General features: G+C 44.4%; 2 protein-coding genes and 1 pseudogene across 2 annotated transcripts; 1 reads left to right on the top strand and 2 right to left on the bottom strand.

Moving 5' to 3' along the window:
* Positions 1-113: 113 nt before the first annotated feature.
* LOC136542618 (small ribosomal subunit protein uS2y-like) lies at positions 114-2,672 on the bottom strand. Its single transcript, XM_066535127.1, has 5 exons — positions 2,436-2,672; positions 1,571-1,833; positions 1,296-1,493; positions 983-1,184; positions 114-415 (listed from the first exon to the last, which is right to left on the bottom strand). The coding sequence occupies exons 1-5, from the start codon at positions 2,581-2,583 to the stop codon at positions 309-311; spliced, it is 918 nt and encodes a 305-aa protein (XP_066391224.1). The 5' UTR covers positions 2,584-2,672; the 3' UTR covers positions 114-308.
* A 7,194-nt stretch (positions 2,673-9,866) lies between these two features.
* On the bottom strand, positions 9,867-12,456 carry LOC136547240 (small ribosomal subunit protein uS2y-like; annotated as a pseudogene).
* Positions 12,457-12,666: 210 nt separating this feature from the next.
* Positions 12,667-14,607, top strand: LOC136547239 (uncharacterized). The gene is made up of 3 exons (XM_066539205.1): positions 12,667-12,917; positions 13,576-13,832; positions 13,969-14,607. The coding sequence occupies exons 2-3, from the start codon at positions 13,583-13,585 to the stop codon at positions 14,001-14,003; spliced, it is 285 nt and encodes a 94-aa protein (XP_066395302.1). The 5' UTR covers positions 12,667-12,917; positions 13,576-13,582; the 3' UTR covers positions 14,004-14,607.
* Positions 14,608-19,661: the final 5,054 nt, after the last annotated feature.

The raw sequence follows: 19,661 nt of genomic DNA, 5'->3' as shown, positions 1-19,661 counted from the left end.
GCGAACCTTCATCAGTGGTGTACGGTGTACCACATTACAACAATGACAACTCAACCCGCAACAAGCAAGCTGGCGAGACATTTGCTGCAACGAAGAGCATACAGTTCACAAAATTCGCTTAAAACAGAGCTATCCATTTGGGATAATAGAAAGGGGCCCGATTCACTCGCTGTCTCGGCAGAGTCAAAAACACAAAAATGATTCTCGTCTAGTAGCACGTAAAGAGTTCAAAGCTACTACTCAAGCAGTGTCTACCAACAAGTTCTGATGATAACTAATATATGCCATCAACCAAGCTGATTTATTCTTTACTCCCAGTTGGGGGCAGGTGCCGCAACAGGGGCAGCGCCTTGTTCCCATCCGGTGGCTGCTGGAGGAGCCGTGGCTGCATCCCAGACACCATCAGCAGGAGGAGCTGAAATTCACATGCGGAATTGTAAGAGCCACAGGTGTATGAAACTAAACAAAACAGATAATAAATAAAAATAAAAGAAACAAACAAATGTGAACAAACGTTATTGAGTACACTCTATAGTGATCTAAAGCTTCCTCACAGTTACCCATAAAATCCTATATAATGAGACTAAACAATCAGATAACCAGGTAATAATAAAAGTAAAAGAAACAAGCAAATGTGATCAAACACTAATATGAGAAGAGTAAATCTAAATCTATAAAGAATTACACGGTTACACATTAAAACCTATTATAGGTCAAAGGGCAACTTGTGATAAAAAATTTGTTTGCATTTTAAGCGACGCTAGAAAAACATATCAAAGATTCATATCAAATCACCTTCTAGCTTTAGAAACACAGCAAGCTACTTCTAGGCACACAAAAGGTAGAATAGAGCATCAACTATCAATAAACTGAACATCGTACCCTAGAAAAACTAAGCATGTGTAAACAGAATACTACTACAAAGATTAGAATGAATCGTCTTCAAATGCAAATCATATTACTATGAGAAGAGAAAATGGACCTGGAGCAGCAGCCCAGTCTGCACCAGCAGCTGGAATGCCAGCAGGTGGAGCTGCGGCTTCACCAGCACCCCAATCGGCGCCCCAATTGTCAGCCCCTGGAGCAGCATATTCTGCAACGGCGCCATAGTCAGGAGCAACCAGAGCCTCTTCTTCCTCCTGCTCCTTTGCTTCCTCCGGGTCTCTGTAGAAGAATAGATCAACCTGCAAAAGAGAAACAAGCATACAATTCAAGAAGCGAAAAAAAGTCAATGCTTTGTTTATTCAGGTCAGAAATTGGTAGGAATAGAACTAGTTCAGAGTATATCAGTTTACCATGATGTCCCACTTGTGTCCTGGAATAATTGTACCACGCATCTGGAGGACCATTCTGGCAAGCAGCCAGAACAGACAACCAATGCTCTGTTTCCCCTTGTTATTGGCAGGAATGCCAATATCAACATAGCGCATAGGGGAGTCAGTGTCGCAGAAGGCAATGGTGGGGATGTTTCCAAGTGCAGATTCCTTAATGGGCTGTACAAAGTTTGATAAAGAAGATTTGTAAGCGCTCTGAATCAACAAAGTTTTTCTTTCAGCAGATATAACTTTACCTGATGATCAGTCCTGGGGTCAGTCAGGATAAGAAGGCGCGGCTCACTGAATGAGGTTTGCAGCTGGTTGGTGAATGTACCAGGAGTGTGCCTGCCAGCAATGGCATGAGCACCAGTGTACTGCGCAAACTTGAGGACAGCCCTCTGGCCATAGGGCCTAGCAGACTGGACAATTATATCATGTGGATTTTCAATGGCAACAATGACCCTCGCAGCCAACTGTAGCTTCTCCCAGGTCTTCCCAAGGTTAATAATGTAGATACCTGAAGGATAATAATATACAACAGCACTATTGTTAATTCACAGTTCACCATGTTCAAATGACAAAGGGGATCGATCGGCCTAAGCAACTTGAGTTAGCACTGAACTACTAGACGTTCTTCCCATTTATTCCAATGAACAAACACAGCAACATAGACATACCAATCCCACAGCTCATATTTATGGTATGGCATTGAGACAAATAGCACTTGTAATGCCGCAGCTAGACTTACAAGTATGTGTATCACACTCACTCCAGAAACCCTCCAAATCTTCATGCTAGATAAATCCTCAAGAACATAATGGCGAAATAATACTAAAAGTAGACGACGCACATATGTGTATCACACTGATACCAGAAACCATTAACAACTAGAAATTACATACACATACGAGTATCACACTGATACCAGAAAACCTTAACAAGAAATTACATACGTATGGATCAATATCTGTCGACTCTACGCGTCAATATTTCTCAATTGAAGTACAATCGCAGACTCATATCTGCATGCGCATAGCAAGATCCCAACAGATCTATAACTAATACAAGACGCATTCGATGTAAACATTTGGTTGGTCTAGAGAGAATTGGACTAAATACCATCAGTGCGGCGCTTGTATACGTAGCGCTCCATCTGGAAGTCGCAGTTCTTGGTGCCAAGGTGGACGTCGGCGGCGAGCATCATCTGGATGTCCTGCTCCCGCTGGGACAGCGCCCGCGCGCCGCCGCCTGCCGGTGCCGCCGCCATCGTCGCCGCAGAAGTTTAGGGTTTCTGACGGCTGCGCCGTGCGCTAGAGAGATGGAACAGGGAAGTGGCGGCGCGAGAGATCGCGAGGTGGCTGGTGCTCTGAGCTTTTATATGGGCTGGGTCATCACGGATGAAAACCCTAGGTCGTGATGTCCTGCGGTTTTGCTTTACGGGCCTTCTTTCTGGGCCTTTTGGGGTGGGCGATGGACCTTGTAGAATGTAGGCCCGCCACTCTTCTGGTGTACTGGGTAATTACTGTTGTGAAACAACGCCATAAACAGACACATGTTCACGCAGTGATCTCATCCATTGAATACAAGATTAGTGAATAGGATTTGACAATTAGTTTTACTCCCAAAGGGCATGTCCTTTAGAAATAGTCGTGTCCCTTCTGACACCCCTTCACTTATATAAATATATTTCAGAGATTATTGAAAACAACAGTTTTTCCAAATCTTGTTTATTTAATTGCCTCTATCTACGGATGAGATCATCTCTGTGAAACAACGTCGTTTGGATGCATCATTGGATGGAGGCGCCTCTTCGGCCAGGAGATGCCGTTTCACAACACTCCTCCTTGATTGAATTTTTCGTGAGATCAATGTAGCTATAAGCTAAGATTCCTCGAAAAACCCTATGGGGAAAATTTAAGGAATATGTATCAATAGATATACCATAAAACTCCTTTAAACCTTAATGAAAAAATAAGAAGAAAATTGCATATTTGTTTGTGATTGAAATAAATCATTATGTCATTGGTATCCTATTAAAAACCCCAATGAAAAAAATATTGGAGATACGACATAAAGAAAACTCCCACAAAAACTTTCAGGAAAAATATGAGGAGCAATATAAAGTGATATATCGCTAAAACTCCTGTAAAAACCTAGTGAGAAAATTAGGAGAAAATATGACGATATATTATTGGTATTGCCTCTTGAATAACTCACATGAAAAATCTTTTTAGGGAAAAAACATGGATGAGTTATGAGGACAATATGTGTCTTTGATATTTTCCACAAAAACCTCGATGGGGAAAATAAAAAATATGACACATGCTTATATTAATATTACCTCATTAAAAACTTTAACAAGAAACCTTGTGAATAAAACTTATGAAAGAAAAGAGTATAATATGATATTGGTATAGGTCTGCATCTAGGATATGTTTCCCCCTGATTCTTGTAAATTTTGAAGTCGGGTATACCAATTTAAAACTTAGAAATTGGTAAGGACTTAGTAAATAGGTCAGCAAGATTAACTTGATTTGCAAGATGTTTATTTTCTCGCTTTATTGTAATTCATGGGGTTAAAATAGCTTAGGTGCAATGTCCTTAGTGACATTACACTTTTATGTAACCTGTTTGCATCTATCTAACATAAGTGAAATTACCTTCATAGATAAATTTAGGTGATTTAATCGAACTAATATCATATGACTGTTGTATCTGATTAATCATTCTGCGAAGCCGTGCACATTCATGTGATGCCTTGTATAGAGCAATAATTTAAGAATGATTAGTAGAGGTCGCCGTCAAAGCCTGTTTAGAAGACTTTCATGAAATAGCAGTACCTCCATGTAAGAATACAAATCCTGTTTGAGATTAGCCATTATGGAAACTAGATAAGTAACCAGCATCCATGTATCCAATCTTATTGGGATCGTGATTTTTCTTAAAGAAGAAAAGATCCTTTGTGCCATTAAGATATCTAAGGATATGCTTCTCTCCTGTCCAATGACGATGAGTTGGATCTGCACTATGTCTACCTAGTAAGTTTATTGCAAATGTGATATCAGGCCTGATACAATAAGTGTTCCAATGACACTGAGATATGGACCCTCGGTCCCAGTATCTTTACTCCAATATTTTGTGGTCTAAATGGATCTTTTCTATTTCTAAAGAACGAACAACCATTGGGATTTTATTAGGATATGATTTGTCCATATTGAATTTTTCTAATTTTTTGTGAATATAGGATGGGTCTTAACCAAATCCTCCATCTTGAATCCACATGATGAAAATTGTATCTAAAATCCTTCTATGGAAGGAACTCACGTAATAAGTTGTACCACAATCAACTTAATTGTCTCAAGTCATGTTTTGACCTAAATTATACATAATGTATGTTACGATTTATATTTGGATTTAGAATGTGAAGTCCATTGGGACTCACTAGTAGAAATATGTACTTCTATGACGAAAATCTTAATGATGAATATTTTTGTTTTGTCATAGATCAGTGGTGACGATCTTCAAACCCTTCCTATCTATGATGAAATCAGATATCATAAAAAACATCATAGAAGAGCACATGGTTTCATCACAGATCACTCGCGTGACTGTTCCTGCTCATCTGTGACGATATTCTTTAAAACTATGACGAACAGGACTTCGTCATTGAACTAATTACACATCTATGATGAATAATATTCATATATAACGAACGGTAATTCGTCATAAAATCTCCGCTCGGTCCTTTCTCCATCCGACGTGTACCTGTGGGACTCTTCTTCATCCGACGTGTACATGTGGGACCTGCAATTACTCATCCATGACGCTTGCAATTGGTTATAAAAGTCTCCACTCGATTCTTTCTCCATCCGACATGTACCTTTGGGACTCTTCTCCATCCGACCTATGGGACCCGATGACTTACATGTCACGTGTACCTATGGGACCTTTCTTTATCTCCATCCGACCTATGGGACCCGATGGCTTTGCGTATGTTATGCTAGGTCTCTGCCCAAATTCATTTGATCTGCTAATTATTAAATTTAGAAACTTAATTTTCACACGTACCATTTGATATTCCATTAAATTTTATGTAACCTGTATATCTGCAAAGAATTTCATTAAATTCTTCAAGCTATATATAGATTTATGTGGGAGTCAATCCAAATACAAAGACGAATTTTACCTAGTGGACAATTGCACCACAAACTCTATACATATATAGGGAAACAAAAATATTCCTAACTCTTAAAAAGAGATAAGGAAATATTTTGATAATCGCTTGACGCGATATCATGACAGTGGGCTTTGATCGTCTTACTATCATACTTCTTATTGGTACTCAAATAATACTTATGAATCCATTAGTGTATTCTGATTCAATAATATACCAATTAAAATTATGGAGATATCCGTCAATATGATTTTTCATATCAAAACTCTAAGATGACAACTAAGAGGGGTATTTTTTTTCTTAGCAACGAATATGACACATCAATCAAGCATTTAAACAAAACATCTTCAGTTGGATTGAACTACACATACATAACCCGTATCCTATGTTGCATATAGAATAATTCTCCCTCTTGATGTCAACAAGACATGGCACATCTGCCTCGGTTATTCAACCCTATGGATAACGTGAGAATTATTATCGATTTTATTGGTCATAGCATCAATATGAGCCACTGAATTTCTTGAAATTTAAGAACATACATGTGACTCTGTTTATCATTTTATGGACCATAAATATATTATGTAATGCACATTTATGCATCTACAATATTGTCCTAATTGTGTGCCTTACTCATAAGGTACGATAAATTTACCAAATACTTTGCTCAAATTCTTCAATTTAGAGCAAACGATCCTAGATGCGAAATCTAATCCATTTATATGGATTGTTTGGTTTTTAGGAACTTCATCATTAAATATCTTATGAGCATACAAATAATGGCCATACTAAATCTCTCATCGAGAGAATTAAGTTTATTGTTTGATGATCTATTAAAATAGAATTGTAATTTACTAGCGCTAAGTTGGTTTCATGCGGCCTTACACACTACATCGTTAATTCAAATTCATCCAGCTGCACTTATACAACTCCTTCTGTTATAGTACGTACGTGGAACTTTGGTTGCAGCCAAACATTTCCCATATGCGCATCGAGTATGTTTGCACATATCGATATCACCACGCCAGCATACCAATGGGCATTAGGGATCCCAATAAGGTAACTCTACAAGGGATTTATGCATTGCCCGTATGTTAATCATAAATTGAGGATAATTCTAGACATTAGGGGGAGATTTATACGACACAAAGAATGACAGGAATCAAAAGAGCAATCCTCACATCCACATACCAAAGAATCTAAACCTAATCGTTTAGAACATATCATATTTGCATCATATTGTAAAGAATCTGCTAGAAGCATTTACTGATAATAAGGGTGTCACAAAATTCTCTTATCCTACTTATAATGCGCCTGAAAGAATGGATGTACCAATTAAAACTATTCAACTCTCACTTTCAAAGAAGAGGAAGAGAAATACGTCCGCTCTTAAGGATAATGCTTTAAGTAAGTGTCCGAGGATACCAAGGACAAGATCCTCCAAATCAGTAAATCTAAGCCAACCTCAAGTTGGTAGACACCCAAATGGATGAACATCCAAAACCCAAATCAAAATCCACCTGAATCAACGGTGCACCTAAATTCTGATCCTGAGATATCGGAACACCCTGACTTCATATGGAAAATGACAAGGAGTCCAAAATGATTAATATTTTCACATGCTATATTGATTCTAAGAACCGAATCAATCATTCAAATACTACAAATTGTCGTGGCATATACTCCTCAAAGATTGCTCTTCACCTTACTAGATCCAAACAAAAGTCCTAGGCAGAGTGTCTTCACACTCAAATTTGGTCAAGCTAAAAGGTGACAATTAAGGAGACGGATCTTGTTCAATGATGAGAAGTATTACCACAATAATATCTTTTCTCACATAGTTTCTTTTCAGAGCAAGGTGGTGAATAATGAGAGCTTGTAGCATATGGTTTCGCGCAGACCTAGCATAACATACCCCATGGTATGTGTGAAAATTAAGTTTTCAAATTTAATAATTGGTAGATCACATGAATTTGATAAATTTGGACGTATAAGTCCCAATGGACTTCATATTCTGAATCCAAATACAAATCGCAATATACATTGTGTATAATTAAGCATGATTGTATATATTGATTATTTTAATATCATCATGATACAAAAATAATTAAGCAATCATTTTAGATACAATTTCCATCATGTGGAATTGACCTTCGAGATGGAGGATTTGGATAAGACCCAACCTATATCCAGAAAATATTGGAGAACTTCAATATAGACAAATCATATCCTAACTAAACCCTGATGGTTGTTCGTTCTTTAGAAATAGAGAAAGATCCATTTAGACTATGGGATATTAGAGAAAAGATATTTGGACCATTGGTTTCATATCTTAATGTCATTGGAACACTTATGTATCTTGCAAATTGCACCCGGCTAGATATCGCATTTACAATAAACTTACTAGCTAGACATAGTGCAGATCCAACTCACCGTCATTGGACGGGAGAGAAGCATATCCTCAGATATCTTAATGGCATAAAGGATCTTGGTTTATTCTTTAAGAAAAAAATCATGATCCCAATATGATTGGATACACGGATGTTGGTTACTTATCTGGTCCCCATAATGGCCAATCCCAAGCAGAATTTGTATCCTGACATGGAGGTATAACTATCTCATAGAAGTCTTCTAAACAAATTCTGATGGCAATCTCTACTAATCATTCTAAAATTATTACTCTATACGAGGTATCATATGAATGTGTATGGCTTCGCAGAATGATTAACCACATACAATAGTCATATAGTATTTGTTCGATTGAATCACATACAATTACCTTTGAAGATAATTTCTCTTATGTTACATAGATACAAACATGTTACATAAAGAGTAATGCCACTAAGCACATTGCCCCTAAGCTGTTTTATCCCCATAAATTACAAAAAATGGGGGAATAAACATCTTGCAAATCAAGTCATGTGATAATCGTGCTGACCTATTTACTGAGTCCTTACCAAATTCTATGTTTTAAAAATTTGTACATGAAATTGGTATGCGACGACTTCAGAATTTACACGAATTATGGGGAGACATCTCCTAAATGCTGACCTGTATCAGTATCATATTATACTCTTATCTTTCACAATTTGTACTAATAAGGTTTCTTGTTAAAGTTTTTAACGAAGTAATATTAATATAACCATGTGTCATATTTTTCTATTTTTCCCATCGGGATTTTTTTTAGAAAATATCAAAAACACATATTGCCCTCACAATTCATCAATGGTTTTTCCCTAAAAAAATTTTTCATATGAGTTATCCAAGAGGCAATACCAATAATATAGTCACATTTTCTCCTAGTTTTCTCACTGGCTTTTCATAGGAGTTTTAGCGACATATCACTTTATATTGCTCCTCATATTTTTCCGAAAGGTTTTTGGGGAGTTATTTTTAGGTCGTATCTCCAATATTTTTTCCTACTGAGTTTTTTTAATGGGATACAATGACATATTGGTTTATTTAAATCACAAATAATTATGATATTTTCTCCTTATTTTTTAAATAAGATTTAAAAGAGTTTTTATGGCATATCCATATATTCCTCAGATTTTTTATAGGGTTTCCGAGGAATCTCAGTTTACAGCTGCATTGATCTCAATGAAGATTCGATCAAGGGGGAGTGTTGATCTCAATGAAGATTCGATCAAGGGGGAGTATCGTGAAACGACACCATAAACAGACACCTGTTCACGGAGTGATCTCATCGATCAAATACAAGATTAGTGGATAGGATTTGATAGTTAGTTTTACTCCTAAAGAGCATGTCCTTTAGGAGCAGTCGTGTCCTTTCGTGACATCCCTTCACTTGTATATAAATATATATTCAGTGATCAATTCTTCCAAATCTTTCATTTACATTCGCTTCTAACAATTGTCTATGGTCACTGACTGAACTCTGACTCTGCGGTGGCTGCGTTGGACAGCCAGGAAGGCCGTGGAGGCTGGGGCGGCCGGCGCGATCGTGTCCAACCACGCCGCCCGTCAGCTGGACTACGCGCCGGCCACCATCTCGGTGCTCGAAGAGGTAACACACAGCACGTACGCTCGCAACTTCGCACATGCAAACACAGCGCATGAACGTTCGCAACGTGCGGCGATCCGTTGCGCGATGGTGCTGGTGGACGGCGGCGTCCGGCGGGGCACCGACGTGTTCAAGGCGCTGGCGCTCGGCGCCACCGCAGTCATGGTAAAGCGGCCACTGCCTGCTCCAGAGATGGAACCGTGGCAAATCCTTATCAGGATGAGCGCGTGCGTTTGCAGGTGGGGAGGTCGCTGTTCTTCGGGCTGGCGGCGCGCGGTGAGGCCGGGGCGAGGCACGTCATCGACAGGGGCGGATTCAAGGGGCCCCGTGGGCCAAAAATACAAGGAAGATGTCAGCCCAAAAGCCTAACAATTATTTACAAATCTTGGGTGCCACAAAATGCAAGCAGGAGAGACAATTGCTGCAACGAAGACTACAGTTCACAAAATACGCTTAAAACAGAGCTATCTATTTGAGATGATAACAAAAAGGGGCCCGGTTCACTCGCTGTCTCAGCAGAGTCAATAACACAATTGATTCTCATCTAGTACCACGTAAAAACTTCTAAGCTACTACTCAAGCAGTGTCTACCAACAAGTTCTGATGATGACTAGTATAAGCCATCAGCCATGCTGATTTACTCTTTACTACCAGTTAGGGGTAGGTGCCGCGACAGGGGCAGCGCCTTGTTCCCATCCGGTGGCTGCTGGAGGAGCCGCAGCTGCATCCCAGACACCATCGGCTGGAGGAGCTGAAATTCACATGCGTAATTGTAAGCGCCACAGGTGTACGAAACTAAACAAGCAGATAACCAGGTAATAGTAAAAATAAAAGAAACAAGCACGTGTGATCAAACATTATTATGAGAAGAGTAAATCTATAAAGATTTAAAGTTTCAACACAGTTACACATTAAAACCTATAGGTCAAAGGGCTACTTGTGATAAAAAAAAATCGTTTGCATTTTAAGCCACGCTAGAAAAACATATCAAAGATTCAGCTCCAATCACCATCTAGCTTAAAACACACAGCAAGCTACTTCTAGGCACACAAAAAGGTATAATAGAGCATCAACTATCAATCATTTAAACAGTGTACTCTAGACAAACTAAGCATGTGTAAACAGAATACTACTACAAAGATTAGAATGTCTTGTTTTTAAATGCAAATCATATTACTATGAGAAGAGAAACTGGACCTGGAGCAGCAGCCCAGTCTGCACCAGCAGCTGGGATGCCAGCAGGTGGAGCTGCAGCTTCACCAGCACCCCAATCAGCGCCCCAGTTGTCAGCCCCTGGAGCAGCATATTCTGCAACTGCCCCATAGTCAGGAGCAACCAGAGCCTCTTCTTCCTCCTGCTCCTTTGCTTCCTCTGGGTCTCTGTAGAAGAAAAGATCAACCTGCAAAAGAAAAACAACAAACAAGCATATGATTCGAAGCAACAAAAAGTTAAATGCTTTGTTTATACAGGTCAGAAATTGGTAGGAATGAAACTAGTTCAGATTATATCAGTTTACCATGATGTCCCACTTGTGTCCTGGAAGAATTGTACCACGCATCTGGAGGACCATTCTGGCAAGCAGCCAGAACAGACAACCAATGCTCTGTTTCCCCTTGTTATTGGCAGGAATGCCAATATCAACATAGCGCATAGGGGAGTCAGTGTCGCAGAAGGCAATGGTGGGAATGTTTCCAAGTGCAGACTCCTTAATGGGCTGTACAAAGTTTGATAAAGAAGATTTGTAAGTGCTCTGAATCAACAAAGTTTTTTCCTTCAACAGATATAAGTTTTTTTACCTGATGATCAGTCCTGGGGTCAGTCAGGATAAGAAGGCGCGGCTCACTGAATGTGGTTTGCAACTGGTTGGTGAATGTACCAGGAGTGTGCCTGCCAGCAATGGCATGAGCACCAGTGTACTGCGCAAACTTGAGGACAGCCCTCTGGCCATAGGGCCTAGCAGACTGTACTATAATATCTTGAGGATTTTCAATTCCAACGATGACCCTCGCAGCCAACTGTAGCTTCTCCCAGGTCTTCCCAAGGTTAATAATGTAGATACCTGAAGGATAATATACAACAGCACTATTGTTAATTCACAGTTCACCATGGTCAAATGACAAAGGGGATTGATCGGCATAAGCAACTTGAGTTAACACTGAAGTACTAGACGTTCTCCACATTGATTTCAGTGAACAAACACAGCAACATAGACATAAGATATTCGATATAAGTCAATTGATCCTTTAATTTTGATAGAATCTAGTCTGAATCAATCCCACAGCTCATGTTTATGGTATGATATTGAGACGAATAGCACTTGTAATGTCGCAGCTAGACCTTACACGTATGTGTATCACACCCATTCCAGAAACCCTCCAAATCTTCATGCTAGACAAATCATCAAGACCACGCTGGAGAAATAATGCTAAAAGCAGACAACGCACATATGTGCATCACACTGATAGCCAACAACTAGAAATTACATACATATATGCAGAAAACCTTTACTAGAAATTACATACGTATGAATCAATATCTGTCGACTGAAACTACGCGCCAATATTTCTCAATTGAACTACAATCGCAGCCTAATATCTGCATGCGCATAGCAAGATCCCAACAGATCTATAACTAGATATCCAATACAAGACGCATTCGATGTAAACATTTGGTTGGTCTAGAGAGAATTGGACTTAATACCATCAGTGCGGCGCTTGTATACGTAGCGCTCCATCTGGAAGTCGCAGTTCTTGGTGCCGAGGTGGACGTCGGCGGCGAGCATCATCTGTATGTCCTGCTCCCACTGGGACAGCGCCCGCGCGCCGCCTCCTGCCGGTGCCGCCGCCATCGTCGCCGCAGAAGTTTAGGGTTTCTGACGGCTGCGCCGTGCGCTAGAGAGCTGGAACAGGGAGGTGGCGGCGCGAGAGGTCGCAAGGTGGCTGGTGCTCTGAGGTTTTATATGGGCTGGCTCGTCACGGATGAAAAACCTAGGTCGTAATGTCCTGCGGTTTTGCTTTACAGGCCTTCTGTCTGGGCCGTTTGGGGTGGGCGATGGACCTTGTAGAATGTAGGCCCACCACTCTTCTGGCCCATGTACGCGTGACACTCTCATCTCCGGTCTCCGTTCTGTACATCTCTGGTCGATTCCACAATCCCCCGTCGCTCAGCTGCCCGTCAGACGCCAAACCAATCGCACCGGAGGGAGGAGCACTCGCCGTCGGCCGTCGGCAGTCACCGACACCGGGCTATCAAGCCCAAGGCGACTCTGGACGAACCGCTTGCCGTACGATCAGCCCATCCGCCCGCCGTGCGGACTCGCGAGTTGCGGCCCTAATAGCTGACTGATTCTAGGCGTCATTTCAGTGCTCACCAACGCCGCCGCCGTCGTCATCCAGTTCACCAGGTCAGGGGATTCACCGCACCTCTAATCCACAGCCAACCGCGCCACCTGATTGGCCTGGCCTCGCTTCTTCTCATAGTCGTGTAATCAGATGCGTGGACCTGCTTGTTCCAGCCGGATCAGGAATTGGTTTCTGTAGATCGGGTGTGTCACGGTCGACTAGTTTCGAGCTCCTCGTTTTTCACTTTTTGGAGAAAATTACAAAGGATTGGACCAACAGTGTGTTGTGTTGCCTCTGTATGCGCCTTCCTTTAACCTGGAATCGTGCCATTGTGATCTTCTTAAGATTGTCGATTTACTAACCTACCTAGTCATGCACTCTGAGTTATGGAAACTGACAGGTTGTCAATTCCAGTTACGAACTTACAAATTTGTAGGTGATCAGTGAATGAATGCTTGAGGATTATGAAATGAGTTGTTTCTGAAGATGTTGTATCTGACATTCTGACATTATTGTTCCTATATCAGTATATCCTAGATCTATTATCTCTATCTGTCTGGTGGTAGCAAATCTGCAAATGTGCTATTAGTTGCAACAATATGCTCTGCTGACTGTCCCAATTATTCTAGGATATTATTAGATTGTAGTAGGATCCAATTTTGAGACAGATGATGTGTCCTTGCTGTCTTGCTGACTATCATAACCTTTGTGCATACACAGCTTCCAAATGGCTAGTGTGGACTCAAAAGATATGCTGAAGAATGTGGACTGGAAGACTGTGGGCGGTGCAGTGACTACTGAATCTAGCCAACCAGTTGTCAAGAAGCGCCTTCCAAAGAAGATCAGACAAGTCCCTGAGTATTATTTTCTGCCTCGGCGATCTTTGCCTTCTGCACTGGCAATCTATGGTGCCGTGTGTGCTGCTGGAGTTGGTGCAGGAATGCTGATTGAGGTGTGGATAAACAAAAAGATCAAAGGTACATGCCAGGAGAAATCATCAAATCACTCACTCTATTTTCTTAATGATTTACATTACCATTGTGTCTGGAAAACTCCCATTGCATGTGTATTTTGCATAGACTCTAATTCTTAATAGCTACTTAATTCATGCAGAGGATAGTGCTATTATCTGGGAGATGGATAAATGATGTGCAGTTGTGCACCACACTTTGATATGGTGGAACCATTTTCGGCCCTACGATATTTGCTAGCTCTGAAGCTAAGAATTTCGCTTGTAGGATTCCTTCGTCCGTTTGTTTTATTTTGAGTGAGGTATTGCAAGGATGGATTCGAGAATGGTGTTCAGAACTATGCTTGTCCGCCTGCTTTTGAGTCGGTTCTGCCACAATTCCATGTTGAAACAAGGGCAGGGCAGGGCAGACCCAGTGCCGGAGGCTCCCACATGAGTGGGGTCTGGGGAAGGGATAAATTGAGACAAGCCTTTTCCCTGTAAAATCTGCGGAGAGGCTGCTTTGAACCCACGACCTGGTGACTCAGTGAGACAGCTCTCACCACTGCACCAGACCTGGTGACTCCATGTTGAAACAAGAATGTATAGAAATAATATAGTTCTCTTTTCCGATTTAAATTGGCACATCCATGCCTGTGTATCCCTGGTTTCGTTGTGCACGTATAAATTATATGATGCTTGAAATCTAGAGTGGCCATTTTGTAGGCATAGTCACTACAGCACTAGTAAGAATCAATTCGAGTGTTTGCTTGGTGGTTGAGGTGGATGCATTCTTGCCATGAAATCTGATTGATGCGTGAAAAAGCATTTGCTGTCTTGATTAGCTACTCGTCTGTTGGATTTCAGTGTCTTATGTGTCGTACATTCGGTGCCTTTACTCATAACAAGAGTACAGGACCCCAATGAGTGGCCTGTTCGTTTCAGCTGAAAGGATCGTGGATTATTTACTGCTGGTTAGTTTGGTGTGAGAAAAAAAAATAATGTTCCAACTTATAATCCACTATCGTATACGATTATAAGCCCAGCCGAACAGGCTGGAGATTGCATCGGATGAGCCAGATCGCTGCTTCAATATCAAGCAGCATACGCTTTCCTTTGTAGTATTTGAGAACATCACTTGCTGCCATCCACCGTGGACTGTTTGTATCACCGGTCCTTTTAACATACCTTGAGTAAATAAAAGCTTTCCCTACTGGAAATGTAGCTCCACACAGCTCTATTCCTCCCGCTGAATCAAATACTGTACATTCCAGTCCTCAGATGACTTCCTCGGTCCCTCAGAATGGCAACATAAGACTATCTCCAACAAGCAATACCTAAATCAACGACCCATTCCTAGATTTGGGTTCTACACAGTAAATAGGTCACCGAACCGTCCCCTCCCTTCTCCAACAGCCCACCTCCCTCCCCGAGACCGATCCAGTGGAGCGTGCCACGGAGGAGGCCGGGCCTCCTCTCTCTCTCCCTCCCCGATGCCCGACGTCCTCCCGGCGAGCTCACCGCGCGCCCACCACGCCCCACCGTGTCCTCCCTGCACCCCACCGCGCTCACCGCGCCATGGACGGCGGCGGGAGGCCCTCGGCGCGGTGGCCCGACACAGCGACCCCAGGCGCGGCGGCGTTGGCACGGACGGGCCCTGGTGCGGCAACCCCGGCGCGGATCCAGTGGCGCGGCGGGCCCGACGATGTAGGCCCTCCTCCTCCTCCTGGATCTAGGGTTCTGGCGAGCTGCGTCGCGGGAAGGACGTCGCGGCTGCGTGGCGTGGCTGCGTCGGCCGGGCTCCCTCCCCTGCACGGCCTCCCTCCCTCCCTGCGAGATCCGGTGAGCGCCGCCCGCCTCCCTCCCCGCCTCGCCGTTGTCATCGTCGTCATCGGGGCCGCCTCGTCGGCGAGCTCCCTCCTTTGCACGGCCTCCCTCCCTCCCAGCGAGATCCGGTGAGCGCCACCCGTCTCCCTCCCCGCCTCGCCGTCGTCGGGCCCGTCTCGCTGGTGAAGATTTTGCGTCTTGGGAGAAAGACGACGCAAATAAGCGTCTCGGTGGCCTCGTCCCCAAAATGCATGATGTGTTTGCGTCCTCTGTTGGAACCGGTTTTCAGCAGCTAAAAACATTGTGGGTGACCCATTTTAGATTTGCGTCGCCGTTTGCATAAGGTGTTGGAGACAGTCTAAGTATAGCACTTGCTTGTTTCAAAGAGTCTAAGACCCTTTGATTTTTTATTTTTTTGGTCTGGTCTTATAGCTCTTAGTGCCCTTTCTGATTGGTAATTTCCACATGTATGGTCCGTCGCATTTCTTCACACAGGACACAGCCGATGCCAATTGCCAAGTGTTTTTGTGTTGCAAATGGGAGGTACGACGAGTACGACTTTTCACCGATTCTGTGATGGATAATATTGTTTTTCTCTCATAACAAATCAGCATCAACAGCAGTAGCTAAATTCCAACGAACCGAACAAGGCCAGTATATTGGAAAAGGGAGAGACTAGCGCCCGAACGTCTAGACGCGGCGTCCGTCCGGACGCCCGCGCTTGCTGCCCACCTGTTTTCGATAATGATACACTCAGGGCGTCTATAGATGCAGCTTCGTGCTCTGCTTCGTCTCATGCTCCGCGGCTGCTACCCGCCTATAGATGCAGTTTTGTGCATCACTTCGCCTCGTGCTCCGTGCCTGCTACCCGCCCATGGATGCACCTTCATGCTCCACACCTGCTGCCACACCCATGGATACAACTTTGTGCTCCGTGCCTGCTGTCGCCCGCGTCGCTTCCCGCGCACACACGGGGACCGCTGTGCCTGAGGGTTCCACCTCCACCTACGCCCCTTGCCGCGCCTGCTCATGGAACATTTGCAACATAAAAGCATTTGCTGCAACATACGTCTACAACAGATGAAACATTTACAACATACGCTTGTAACATATGTGTATAGACACTGCAACATATGCAACATCCAGATAAAACACTTGCAACGTATGTTTGAAACATTTGAAAGATACACTTGCAACATACGTGTATAGCCAGTGCAACATATGCAACATTCAGATAAACACACTAGCAACATATGCGTGAAAACATGTGCAACATCTAGATAAACACACTTGCAACATATGTCAGGAAAAAAAGATGAAACATTGAGAACAGAAGCTTGCAACATACATGTACAACTATTGCAACATCCCGATCTACTTTTGTAACATTCATCTAAAACAATTACAACATACCTTTGAAATATTTGAAACACTTAAAATGTACCCTTGCAACATGTGTTTTCCACCATTCTTCCGTGCGACGCAGAACAGAACGGGGAACGGCCGGTTCTAGCCACCTGCGGACAAGGATGGTGCATGGCGGAGGACCGAGCACGGCATGGCGTGGTGGGGACGGAACCGCCGTTGTAGTCACCGAGCACGCGCATGGAGCTTGGAGGCTTGGAGGGCAAGGCGTCGGCGACAGGGTCCAGCAACAGCTGTGGTCGGTGGGGCGGCTAGCAGCATACCTTGCGGAGGATTCCTCCTCTTTGCGGGGGATGGCGGCAGCAGTGCACCAGAGTGGGGTAGGCGGACGGACAGACGGCGCGAGGCGGAATGGGGAATTTTGTTTTTTCATAAGAGAGACGGGCGGAGCGGAGTAGAATGCCGTGACGGACGCCCGCTTCTAAGCGTTTTCTGATTGGAAAATCTGTTCCCTTAGACTGACTCCAACAGCGCATGCAATCCGTGACCCAAACGCAAAATCGGTCGCTCACAGTGTTTTGCCTTTAAAAACATCGCTCCAACAGACGACCCAATCACCTCACCCATTTTGGGTACGAGGCTTGCCGAACTGCAAATGTGCGTTCTTCGAGAGAGAGGAACGCAAATCTCTGGAGGGGTCGTAGTGGTGGGCCCGTAGGAACGGGGAGCGGCGAGGCGCGGCCAGGCGGACTGCTGCGGGGAGTTGCTGCGGCGAGGTCCGCCTCGAGGCGCGACTGGCGGGTACTACGTCAAGGCAGGGAGCGGGCGCGGCCGTCGGGGAGCAGGGATCCGGGGTCGAGCCGTCGAGCACGATTCCAACAGCAGCGCGCGAGCGGCGAGCCTCGTGCTCGTCCATGGCGTCCGTCTCCACGGCGCCACGCGCCCCGCTCCCAGCGGTGGCGTCCTCCTCGTCATCCGCGCGGCAGGTGGATCCGAACCCTAGCGGCAGCCGCTTCTTCACCGGGCGGCGCCTCCGCGTTGTCCGCCGCCTCGCCGGCGTGGCCCCGTCGCGGCGCGCTCCGCTGGTCTGCTGCTCCGTGCGTAGCTCCGATGCGGACACCGGCGATGAGCGGGGAGGTGGGGCTGGGAGAGGTGGAAGCGGCGCGGGGGAGAGAGATTGAGGAGAGAGAGGACGAGATTTTGGGGTGGCTGTTGGAGGACCTGATGTTTCGGTGCTTTGACTTTTTTTTACTGTGCATGACCCAAACTATGGAATGGGTCTTAGATTTGGATTACGTCGTTGGAGACAGTCTTGTTATAGGATGTTTAGCTGTCCAAAATCTTCAAATATGGCAGCACGTACTCGAGGCCAATCACGTGCCACCGCGTCAGCGTCTGAGGTGGGCCCACCATAGCTCGTCAGGGCTGAGGCCTGAGGCCGCGCGAGACGCCAGCTCGGACCCCTCTTCCTCGTTCCTCTCACGGTGGGAAAGGAAAACCCAAAGCCCCTGATAACTTATCCCCAAATTAACCGGTAGCGGAAAGCCGGTCGATAGCGTCCTCCGAATCCCATCTTCTGCTTTCTTCTATTCTATCTTCCCCGCTGCCGTTGCCGGCGGAAGAAGCCAATCGAAGCGATCCCCGCCTCCGACGCCGAGCCCAACCCCGCCGCCCGGAGCTGCGTCCTCTCCTGTCCTTCCGGTACCACGACGAGACGATCTCATCGGCGCCCGCGCGGCCCCTCCGATCCAAGCACGCGTAAGCCTCGCTGCTCGTCTCTTGCGCTTCTCCTGTGTGAAGGGGCGCTAGCTAGCTCCCCGCTCCGTCCGATCGCTGATTCGCCGTCTCGGCGCCGCGCTGCGCTTGAATCGATTGCTGTTCTGTTGGCTCGGTTGTTTCGCCTAGCCGGGTGATCGGCCGGTCTGCTTGCCTGCCCCATCCAATCTAGGGTTCCGCAGTTGCTGTCGCCTCAATTGCGTGCCTGTGTCTCGAGGTTAGGGTCCGCTGTCGACGCACGTTGGGGGAGCACGTCCGCACTCATCTGTTTGGGTAGCTATCTGGGTCATCGTTGATGCTGCTCGGTCGTGTCGTGCATCTGGATTAGTATCAGCTGGTGTGGATGCTTTTGTTTTCCATGGCACATACATGTAGCGTTGGTAGTTCATGGGTTGGTTCTGATGCTTAGTTTGGACTCGAAATACTGTTGCACTTGTCAAAAGCGATTATTCTTGAATTATGCACAATATACAATGTGACGGGGTAGGAGAAAAAAGATTTGCAACTGTTAGTAATGTTCGCTGAAAAAAAAATAGTTCATAGGCGCATGCATTCTTGGAAGCAACGATCAAGCACTCAACAACAACAACAACGACGACGTAGCCTTTCAGTCCCAAGCAAGTTAGGGTAGACTAGGGTTGAAACCCAACCAAGAGCTCCAGTCACGGTGCAGACACTTCAATAGCTACTTTTTAAGCACTTCTATTCAAACCTAGATCTCTAGGTATATCCTAATCTTTCAAATCTCTTTTTATTGTCTCCCCCATCTCAATTTCGGTCTTTCTCTACCTCTCATATTATTAGCTTGGGTTAGGACTCCACAATGCACTAGTGCCTCTGGAGGTCTCCTTTGGACATGGCCAAACCACCTCAACCGATGTTGGACAAG

This window comes from Miscanthus floridulus, chromosome 3, assembly GCF_019320115.1.
Source record: "Miscanthus floridulus cultivar M001 chromosome 3, ASM1932011v1, whole genome shotgun sequence".
Classification (NCBI taxonomy): Eukaryota; Viridiplantae; Streptophyta; class Magnoliopsida; order Poales; family Poaceae; genus Miscanthus; species Miscanthus floridulus.
Note: the sequence above shows the minus strand (reverse complement) of the source record. Positions and strands in the feature narration are given on the sequence as shown.

Excerpts from the sequence above, each read along its gene's own strand:
- LOC136542618 (XM_066535127.1), bottom strand. The coding sequence starts at position 2,583 with ATGGCGGCGGCACCGGCAGGCGGCGGCGCGCGGGCGCTGTCCCAGCGG. Across the intron at positions 1,494-1,570 it reads ACCCCAGGACTGATCATCAG|CCCATTAAGGAATCTGCACT; the intron begins GTAAAGTTATAT and ends AACTTTGTACAG. Across the intron at positions 1,185-1,295 it reads GACACAAGTGGGACATCATG|GTTGATCTATTCTTCTACAG; the intron begins GTAAACTGATAT and ends TCTCTTTTGCAG.
- LOC136547239 (XM_066539205.1), top strand. The coding sequence starts at position 13,583 with ATGGCTAGTGTGGACTCAAAAGATATGCTGAAGAATGTGGACTGGAAG. Across the intron at positions 13,833-13,968 it reads GATAAACAAAAAGATCAAAG|AGGATAGTGCTATTATCTGG; the intron begins GTACATGCCAGG and ends TAATTCATGCAG.